The following is an 11,396-nucleotide window of genomic DNA, read 5'->3' as shown; positions in this document are numbered from 1 at the left end:
ATCTGAAACCTGTCCACCATGGGTGACCCTGCTGGTATTTAAAATACCGGTGGCATAACTCTCAGAATCACAGCAACTCACAAGCCACCACAATACTACAAACTGACAGATAAGTGGTGGCACTAGCCATTAGAGAGATGCAAATCAAAACAACAATGAGATATCATTTCACACCAGCAATAACAGCAAAGATCAAAAACTGTAGAGGACAATAAGTGTTGGTGAGGATGTGGAGAGACTGGGATGCTCCTGCATTGCTGGTGGGATTGCAAAATGGTCCATCCACTCTGAAAGCAATATGGCATCTCCTTAGAATGTTGGAAATAGATATACCTCATGATCCACCAATTCCTCTACTTAGTATTTACCCACAAAAAATACGAGCCATAACACAAACAGATTAATGCACACCAATGTTCATAGCAACAGTACTTACAACAACAAAAAGATGGAGACAGCCTAAGTGCCTATCACCTGAATAATGGATAAACAAACTGTGGTACATAAACACAATGGAATATTATGCTACCTTGAAGAATAACAAGGAAGCTGCAAGCCACCACATAACGTGGATGAACCTTGAGGACATTATGCTGAGTGCAATAAGTCAGTCACAAAAGGAAAAATACTACATAGGACCACTATTGTAAAAAGAATCCATACTAAAAGGGGGAGGGGGGAAATTATTTGCTGGTTACAGGGATGTGGGGGTGGGGTGAGTGGAGGGAGGGGAAGGTGGAACACAGGGTAGGAAATAGACACAGGATAGTTTGGGTGCTGGGGAGGAGGGCAACACACAAGAAGTGGGAGGGGAATGGAAGAACAAGGTGGATGGGAGAACAATTAGGCAGGTTTGTATGGGCTAAGTGGGACAGAGGTAAATAATGATATATGGACAACCTTGGAACAACAGGGCACTGGGATACAAGGATTGAGGCAAGTTTAAATAGACAAAAGGGGGGAAATAATGTTAAGATGCTTGGCTGTCTTTTGAATCTTGGTTTCCCTTGCACACCATTATAAAATAGACCCTTGAGGGGGAGAGAAAGGAATAGCCAGAATATCACCAAAGAAAACTTGTAAGTCCATCTTCTGCCTATAACTGATTGGAATACCTAAAATGGGGCTAACAACTTGCCCAGTGAAGAGGCTTCCTGTGGAGCTACTGCACTGCAGAAGACCATAGGTGGAATCCTGAACCCCATCCAGAATCTTCTGAGGTGAGAAATATCCACATGAAAGGACGAGCAGATTAGCCTGGAGTGGCTAGAAGAACAGAGATATTTCTTGAAAGTAAGACCAGCAAGAACAATACAAAACAATAACAACAGTCTGACTGACTACTACAAGAACAAGCAAATTGTTCGCCCAGGGCACATCAAGGCAAGCGGTCGGGTCCCCTCGGGGAAAACCCTCTTCCAAGACTAAGACTCAATGGGAATACACGAGTAGACATGTGCTCTGACTGGTGACCACATTGGTCACTGATAAGGGGAAGTAAGGGAAAAACAGCAATGAAGCTGCAAGCTAAGTCCAACTACGTTCAGTAGACTCCTGTGAACCCAGTGGAGACCTGGTTGGCCAGCAGTATGGCAAGACCTGAGGAATCCTGGGCCCAGAGTCAGTGACATAGCCACAGAGGACTAGAGTAGAGAAGGAAGTATCCAGCTGATAACAGAGGGCATATGCACAAGAACACCCACACTTACAGATAATACCCACTTGATCTGGCTTCAATGGCAGGATGATCACAGCTCAACTAGAAGAAGAAAGAAGAGGGGGAAAAAAGAGTAATCTGATACAATTTGATGAACTTGACCAACACCTATAGGTGCAGTAGCTCAAAAGAGGGAATAAATTCTTTACAGCAAGAATCATTTCCAAACCCTCAATACACAGAGTAGACAGCAATGGGCAACTTGGACACTGGCTACCCAAAATGGGGAGGGGGGGGCAGGGAGCTACAAAGGCAAGAAGGGACTGGCTTACAAGCTTTCAAGAGGAAGCCTAGATCCAGAGAGCGTGGAGAAAGGTAGAATCTCCACTGAGTAGTATCCAATCTGTCTGGGCGGGACTGATGAAAGGAGTTAGGAATAGCACTCAAGTGATATAATAGTGAATAATTACTACCAGGACTGACTGTGAGGGTTGGAGATGTACAGGTAGACATTTTGTAGCAAAAGGAGGGGAGTGGTTGATTTAGTAGTCCAGGAGTGGAGGTCCCTGGGACAATCAAGGGAGATGAGCAGAGTGCGGAACCCTACCCAGATAAACAGTGACACCAGAGATGGAGTCAGAAACGACGACATGGAGAGATGGAGTGGCTGGGGACTCTAGACCTAAAGAGGGAGAAGAGCTGTATGCTGATGACCTGGGGCCAGGCTTGCAGGGTATACCCTTTGGTTGGTTGATGATGCATGGAGGGGATTGTAACCATGGCAATGTAATGATATACGATAGGATGACTGTAAAGATAATGTTCTCCCATGTAAACTATCACATAATTCACAATAAAATATTGGTTAAAAAATTATATTAGTACAGGGTTATAAATGTTTTACTAAATTATTTGTTTTCTCATTTTTGTTATTTCTTAGACTTGCTGATAACTTTTCCATTCCTTTCAGTGCCTTATATTTTTCCACTAATAGTATGTAATAAATATAGTTTTACTAGTATATTTTACAGTTGTCTTTATTGCTGTTAAGTGCCATTGAGTCAGTTTCGACTCATAGTGTCCCTGTATAAGGTTTCCAAGAACTTTTTAAAAAATCTTTGTGGGAGCACAAAGCCTTATCTTTCTCCCATGGAAAGGCTGGCAGACTTGAACCCTGTGAGAATTTTTTCAGGAAAATACAATACATAGGGATCCATTCAAGATTTACAATATTAATCCATATTTGTGGTAATTCAATTTCACAGATGTAAAAGAATTTGTAATTTAGAGATTTTTCATGCAAGTTTCACTCAAAAACATGGATATTTTCATGAAACTAACTGCCTTATTAACATCTGACCCAAAGCAAATTACTTTAAAAATATGGCTTCTCTCAAATTAGCACATTATTTGTAACATCCTATTTAGTATATATTTATACATTCCCTAACTGCTATCCTAACTGCATTGTAAGTCTCTACTTTTATCCTTTGAAGTTTTACAGGGTGGGAGTTTATAGATCACTTAAGAGGGGGATTGCTTTATTATACAATATTCACTATATCATTCAATGGAACATGCTCAACTTATTACATCATTATGTCTTTTCTATTATTTCTAGCATAGGAACAGAAGTACAGACTTACCAAAGACTTGTATTTCTTTTCAAGAAGTCTTAAAAGTGCAGTTCTACTATAATACGCATGCTAAAATTAGGGGAGAAATGGCATATGATTTAGTATTCATGCTACACCAGTCAAAATCTATTTTCTCTACCATTTCCAATATCACTGGAACATTATATCATTAATTACACAATAACTTAGTTTTAAATTATTATAATCAGAAACCTGTCCACCATGAGTGACTGCTGGTATTCAAAATACCAGTGGCATAGCTCCCAGCATCACAGCAACACACAAGCCACCAGAGTATGACAAACCGACAGGCACGTGGTAGATAATCAGTGCCAAAGACGTTGTTCTATGTATATTAGAATAAGACCATAGCAATCACAAGAAAGCAAATCACACCAAGCAATGTATGGATCATACAGTGATGGACCTGTAGAAAAGCATTCTACAAAGAGTAGAATTTGTGTGTGTGTGTGTGTGACACACTTTATCTGTGTCCAGTTTCCAGGCTTAAATGACTTTGAAACAAGCATCAAAAAAAAAAAGCTTGATGAACTTCCAGTACATGACCGTGCCCAAAGGAAAGTACAGAAGAAGAAAACAACCACAACCTCCGAAAAAGAATGTCTTTGTTGTTGCTGTTAAGCGCCATTGAGTAAATTCTGACTCATAGTGACCGTGTACTGTGTTTCTGAGAAACGGCTGATGAGTTTGAAACATGGACCTTTTAGTTAACAGTCCAGTGTTTATCCACACCAGGGCTCTAAAAAAGACTGTCTGTATGTGCAGAAATTTACCAAGGTTTAAAACGCTCCAAGGGTACCATATTCAAATAATTTTCTGTCAATCAAATTTGAAAAAATGATTCAAAGTGCAAAAGAAAAACCATAATCCTTGGACCTGGATACATATGAGATTCAAACATATGCCTTTTATGTGCTGGACAAAACCAGAGGGGAAATATACATGAACATAGTTTGCCTGAATTGTGTTAGATATCATTAGTGTCTTCATTTTGCTTATGACCAACAACAAAAAACATATTATATAAAATAACACTAAAATCTCAACAGAATTCTGAAGAACAATCTTCAAATTAATTAAATGGTGTTTTGGTTAATTGAAGGCTCATCAAAAACCTGTGTGTTTTAACCTTGGTAACTTAACATATCAATTACTTTTTCAGCCACTCGTGAAGACACGTTGGCTTATATTTAAACTGCTTTTGATATTGACAATGTCTGAAAAGAAATCCTCATAGCACATGCCTTATGGTACATTCAGTAAAATGGCCCTCACGCCAAATTCAGCCTGGCACTTGATTTTTGTAAATAAAGTCTTACTTTATTTACAGAGTACAGTCATATCCAGTCATCTATAAATATATTACCTTTGAGGTACAATGAAAGGTTGAATAATTGTAATAGAAATAGTATGGCCTATCAAAGTAACACTATTTACTATCTAGCCTCCTGGTATGGCACTGTAGACTAAGCACTGCACTGCTAACCCCAAGGTCAGTGGTTGAAACTCACCAGCTGTTCCATGGAAACCAACACAAAGGCATTTAACAAAAACAACAAAAGCCCTTTACATATAAAGTATGCCAATTCTTGCCATAGCCCAAAAGAGAACATAGGACAATGTGATGAATTTGCATCAGTGCTAGAAAACATTTAGGGAGCTGACTTTTTAAATAAATGTAGACTTGTGAAGTGTTCTTGTTATCTGTCTTATTCTCTTAAAAATCAAAGGGTTAATGTGCCAGATTGAAAAGCTGTTTGAACTGCAAGATTGGCAGTTCAAGCTCACCAGCTGCTCCTCGGAATCCCTACACAGGGTCGCTATGGGTCGAAACCAACTCGATGGCACATAACAATAATATCAATAATAATGCTTAGTAAAAAAATGTTATTTATAAACAATTAGTAAATGATTTCATCTATTATTAATAGATAACTAAGCATAAATTTAAGAATATATTTTATATAACTATAGAAAAACATCTTAATACTTGATATCTCGATTTGTAAAATTAGATTTAATTTCATTTGTGTTTTTATTTTTTACATGTGGTCTACAATAATGGCACAATCTGATAGTCATAAAAACATTAAGAAGAAAAAGCCAAGTATTGTATATAATAAAAAGAGACTTCAAGTTAAATTCAGTTCAGTTAAATTCAGCAAACTCTTATCAAATTCATACTACATAAGCCAGGTAACAGTTCAACCTTGGAAGAATTGTGTTCTGGATTAACTGAGCATTTATCACAGTTTAGATTTTTGAAAGACAAAATAAATAAATAAATAAATCAGCTAGACATGTAAATTAGCATGAAGCTGATTTTCATGTCAAGTCATGGCTCCAACCTCTCCAATCTCAACTCCATCAAATACCTACTGGCTAAAAGGCCAACAGAGAGAGATGGGGATGTGAGGATACAAGCCACTACTGCTTCTACTGCTAGACTCAACCCTCTCTTATTCAACAGTGGATGAAGGAAATAAAAATATTAGTATCTCTAATATGAGTCCTGATATGGTGCTGTGCGTTAATGTGCTGGACTGCAAAGTCACACTGAACCACAAGGTCAGTGGTTCAAGGTCACCAGGTGCTCCTTGGAAACCCTGTACAGGGTCTCTATGGTCGGAACTGACTCGAAGGCACTTAACAACAACATTAGTTTTAGTTCTGGGACAGTGATGAACGCCATAGGAAACTGCCACCAATCAGAGATTATGCATCCCCCAAGCTGCAGGTTCTGGAGAAAGCAAATGAAGAGACATTTTCAAATATATTCCTTCCTAAACCAGAGAAAAATAAGCATTGACTCTGTATGTTCTACTATATCTACTTATTAAATTTCAAACTTATAAACTAAAGAAAACTGGATTTTGGATAGATCAATCAGCAAATGAATTACCATTTAAAATTTTTGTCAGGCTCTTTGTTGTGTTAAGTGCTGTTGAGTCAGCATAGGCTCACAGTGATCCTACAGGGTTTCCAAGGAGTGGCTGGTGAATTCGCATCACCAACCTTGTGGTTCAAACTGACCTTGTGGTCCCATGCTTTCTTTAACTCAGGGTCACACCAGGACTATGTAAATAATGGCAACCTGGGCCTCTCTCTGCTTCAGTTGCTGCATTTTAAAATGGAAAGCTAACAATGCCACTTAACACATTCTTTTTTTCCTTTTTTTAAGAATTAAATGAGTTAACACATGCATGGAAAATAGAACAAAATCCTTAGCATACAATAAACATTCAATAAAAGTTAGCTATTTTTAAAAATAATCTAGCAATGCAACGACAGGTATAAAAACATATTCTATTTCTCCTTACCATCCATTTTTTGAACCACACAGCCTTGGCATCAACTAATGCAAGAAAGTAAATTGGATCCAAAATCTTTTGTGAGAGCAGATGGCTTGGATCATGTCTAACTGATAGCAATGACAGAGTACTTGCCACAATTTCCTCCATATACCTTAAATTTTGGAAAGGAAATTATTTTAGAGACAAACCAATATGTTATATATATATATATATATACAGTACTGGTGATACATTTTATATTTGAAAAGTTACACATAATCTTTTAAAACTATTTTTTAATAAATAGCAAAGGTGGGACTCATGCCCAATTTTTTTTCCTACCTTAAAAATATATGTTCTTTCTTTTGTATTACTGGCTTTCCAAATTTAACTTTCCTTTTTAGATTCACAGATGCTATAAAACAACCTCATTAATCATTTTAGCATTGAAAGGAAAAAAGTTTAAAGAACCTTAAAAAAACTTGTCCACAGTAGTAAAAACCAATGAAAGACCCTAAAGATACACTTTTGTACCTTGCTGTGATAAATAAATGCTGTAAATGCACTTGTATACACTTAGAGACATTCACCTAGTTAAACATACAAATATAGCAAGAAAGCCAAGAAAATAAACTTTATTAATCCCATCCCAATCATGTGAATAAAATAAGACTGCCTCTACTCAGTCCTGCTCTCTGAACTACATGGGGGCAGAGACTCCTATATGCGATGTTGTCATAAATTAAAGCAACTTACTTCTCTGGATGACGAATCCAGAAAGATGGAGCCTCTTTCTGATACTCATTTAGAAGACGAACCTACAGTAAAGTGTGATCAGCAGGTTTTAGAAAAATAGAATTTATAAGTATAGAACTATTTAAGTAAAAATAAAAGGATTTTATAACAAATGGATACCTTTTTAAGTAAACGGCTCACATTAGGATTAGTTATATCTACACCAGTTGAAAGAGTAGGAATATGATTTTCTCTAGAAAGAAAGTATAACTCCAAATGTTTAGCTGAAAAGACAAAGCAAAATATAATCGAAATTATACTATTCATTTAAATTACTTTCTGCAAAAAAGTTTTATTTCCTATATAATTTTTCTTAGTTACATATGAAAGGAAAAAAATTTTAATAAATGATTTCATAAACATACCTAAACTTGTATAAATTTCTTTAGTCATGTGTAACGGTGAAAGTGTAAACGTCTGTGCATAGAATTTTAAAATCCGGTCCTATGAAAATGAAACAAAACATTTACATCTAAGACTCTTATAAGAATACAAAAGAAATAAAGGAGACATCTTTTATATAGCTAGATTAAAAAAAAAAAAACTTAGAAAATAAACCATTCAGAAACCTGAGTAAGAATATACCTGCAAAAGGGTACATTCTTGTGTTAGTCTGTACAAAATAAAACTGACCAAAAGTAATATAGCAAACTTAATAACAGCAATATATTATTATAAATTTTGCTATGAGTAAGTATACTAACATTGAAAGACAGGAAGGTAAGGCTTGGTGGAGGAAGTTACAAGGTAAAAGGGTCAATGAACAATGGAAATAAGGGAGGCAGTACTAAATTTTACAAGCACTCGTTTCCAAATTCAAAGTTGGTTTGCTTACTTACTTTTTAACTGTTTACATGGGTAGTTTCAATAATTAGGTATTAGACTCATAATTTAATATTAGATTCCAATTGCTCTTGTTGTTGTTGGGTGCTGTTGAATTGGTTCCGACTCATAGCAACCCTGTATTGTGTTTCTGAGTAGTGGCTAGTGAGCTTGAACCATCAACCTTGCAGTTCAAACCAACTTTACAGTCCAGCGCATTAACCCGCAGCACCACACCAGACTAATAATTTTGCCTACTTCTAAGAGAAACATTACAAGATTATATATTTTGAAATTTTTACATTATCAAAACTTGTAAGTATAAATTATCACAAAGTAAATTAAATGATACAACATATGTAAAACAGAACAGTATCTAACACTAGTTTTTAAAATTACACTTACTACAATGGTTTTAATTATACTAATTTTAACATTGAAATAAAATTAATCCTAATAAAAAAGACATAAAATTGCCCCAAATTTGCTACTCTGGACAAATATATCTACATATTCATAAATATACATATATATGTTGGTGTTGTTAAGTGCTGTTGAGTCAGTTCTGACTCATAGTGACAGATTCAACAGTAATCTGTTGAAACAATAGGGTTCTAAGGAGCAGCTGGTGTTTGAACCACAGACCTTGCGGTTAACAGTCCAGTGTTTATTCTATAGTGCCACACCAGGACTCCTATAAATATATATATATAAACACATATAAATTTAAACATTTATACAAGGTTGGCAGTTCAAATCCACCAGTCGCTCAGCAAGAGAAAGATGAAGCTTTCTGCTCCTGTAAAGATTTACAGTCTCAGAAACCCTACATAGGGTTGTTATGAGTCAGAAAAGACTTGATGGCTGTGAGTTTGGTCTTGGTTTTGTCTTCTTAGAGAGCACTGTAAATGTTAAAGGTGACCCTGAAACATCATTTTATCCATTGAAATTGTTTACAGAAATCTGTAACACCCTCTGGTGTTTGTAAAGTTGAACTACACCTAGGTGTAACATTTGCCCCCCTGGCTCAATGTTAAGAGTTTTACTGATAAATGAAAAGTCGGCGTTTCAAACCCACGAACTACTCCGCTGTGTGTGGGAGAAAGATGTAGCAGTATGTTTCCATAAAGATTACAACCTTGGAAACCTCACTGGACAAGACTCTACTTTCCCACAGGCGGTTCAAGCTCACCAGCCACTCCTCGGAAATTCTATACAGGGTCATTATGGGTTGAGACAGATTCAACAGCACTTCACAGCAACAACAAGGCTATGAGTCAGAATCAAATAAAAAACATCAGATTTAATTTTTATCATTTTCACACATGTTGTTGCTGTTGCTGTTGTTATGTGCCATGGAGTCAGTTCCGACTCATGAGGACCCTGTACAGGGTTTTCGAGGCTGTAAATCTTAACGGGAGCAGAACGCCTCATCTTTATCCCACGGAACAGCTGGTAGTTTCGAACTGCTGTCCTTGAGGTTCACAGCCCACTATGCTACCAGAGCTCCTTTTCCCACATAGTGGTTCCCAACTTACTCTTTTTACTAGTATAATTACAACTTAATTACTGGCAGAGTGTGGTTTTAATAGACAAATGTATTAAGATACCTTATATTTTTATATAAATACTGTTTTGCTGTCTCCTCTACTAGAACGTAAGTTTCATGAGGGCAAAGACTTTGTCTTATCCATTGTGCTCCCAGCATCTAACTAGAATAATATAAACTGTACGTATTCAATACATACGCTGAATAACTAGAAAAACTGAATTCTTGTGCTAATGCTTTAAAATAATCCAGTACAAAGCACCTTGTCAATTTTAAGCCCCAAATTTTCTTTATATCAATTATTACAAAAAAGACAGGACATCCAAAAAACATTAAATTTATATTTCAACTGTGATACTCAGACGCAGTCAGTTTTCATTTTTCTATTCACATTATATATAGAGAGAGACGCTATCTTGAGAATTAGAGCACTTTTAATACTTTCTTCTCAGCATATAGTTGTTAGGTGCTGTCAAATCAGTTCTGACTCACAGCAACACAGAATAGGGTTTCCAAGGAGCAGCTGGTGGGTCTGAACTGCCAACCTTATGGCTAGCAGTCTAGTGCTTATCCAACTACACCTACCACACCAGAACTCCAAATATTTCTGTAGTCATATGCAAATCAATGTGTATATAAATCAATCAAGCATTTCCATTGACCACAATTTTACAATTTCAGGATTTTCTATATATGCTATATGCTTCATCTCAAATTACCTTCTCAACTCTTAAACTTTATATTTTTCCAGCTTCTCTTTTTAAGCAGTTAAGCAGTCTTTAAATAAGCACTTAAATGTACTAGGAAAATGCCTTCAAGCTCTTTAGGATGGTGCTTACTCATTTCTAATTTCATATTTTGGTATATTATTAATTCTTCATTAACTTTGTATTGTTTTTTTAATTAAAAACAATGAGACAATTACTTTGCTATTTCTTTACATGATAAAATGTACCAGTAAACAGACAGTCTACTATTATTTGTCAATGAAATATGATACTGACCATACTCTGAATCTAATCATGAAATAATAAATTAATTCATTTAAGGAAAATTCTGACAATTCAAGAGCTTTATTGAAATTATTCAAATATTTGAGAAATAATTATTCGTTCACATCTAGAATGGTGGGGCATAAATCAATGTTTATACAACCATTTTTCTTACACTAAATACAGGATCAGGATCTGCAAGAGAAACTGTCAGTTTTTCGCAGAGAGTGGTCCAGTTTTCACAGTTCAAAACATCAGAAGGAGGAGCTGAACATAATGTTTGCAGGGCTTCATAGCGCACCTAAAATGTTATCAAAGATTTTTATTAATACTCAATCAGTAGAAAAATAGCAATTCTATAAAACACTATTTAACAAACTATTTCAAGGCAGAGTCTAGATAATTGTTCTAAAGGGTCTCATTTTTCTTTTAAATGAGTCTATTCAAGAGTCTCACAAAGTTTTATGAGAAATTAGATGCCATTTTACACAACAACTTTGAGATAATTCATTTTTTTAAAACTAAGTTCTAAGCTCTGGTAGCGTAGTGGTTACGAATTGGGCTGCGAACCTTAAGGTCAGCGGTTCGAAACTACCAGCTGCTCCGCGGGAGAAAGATGAGGCTTTCTAC

General features: G+C 36.1%; 1 protein-coding gene across 1 annotated transcript in view; it reads right to left on the bottom strand.

Annotated features, from left to right (window-relative positions):
- TBC1D32 (TBC1 domain family, member 32) overlaps window positions 1-11,396 on the bottom strand; it is a 345,222-nt gene that overhangs the window by 278,262 nt on the left and 55,564 nt on the right. Inside the window, 6 exon segments of the mRNA XM_006839881.1 lie at window positions 3,304-3,363; window positions 6,636-6,780; window positions 7,365-7,426; window positions 7,524-7,627; window positions 7,769-7,847; window positions 10,942-11,067. Of these exon segments, the coding sequence (XP_006839944.1) occupies window positions 3,304-3,363; window positions 6,636-6,780; window positions 7,365-7,426; window positions 7,524-7,627; window positions 7,769-7,847; window positions 10,942-11,067 (576 nt within the window).

The sequence above is a fragment of the Chrysochloris asiatica genome, unplaced genomic scaffold (assembly GCF_000296735.1).
Source record: "Chrysochloris asiatica unplaced genomic scaffold, ChrAsi1.0 scaffold00027, whole genome shotgun sequence".
In the NCBI taxonomy this organism is placed as follows: Eukaryota; Metazoa; Chordata; class Mammalia; order Afrosoricida; family Chrysochloridae; genus Chrysochloris; species Chrysochloris asiatica.
The sequence above is the reverse complement of the archived record's forward strand: the minus strand, read 5'-3'. Positions and strand labels throughout refer to the sequence as shown.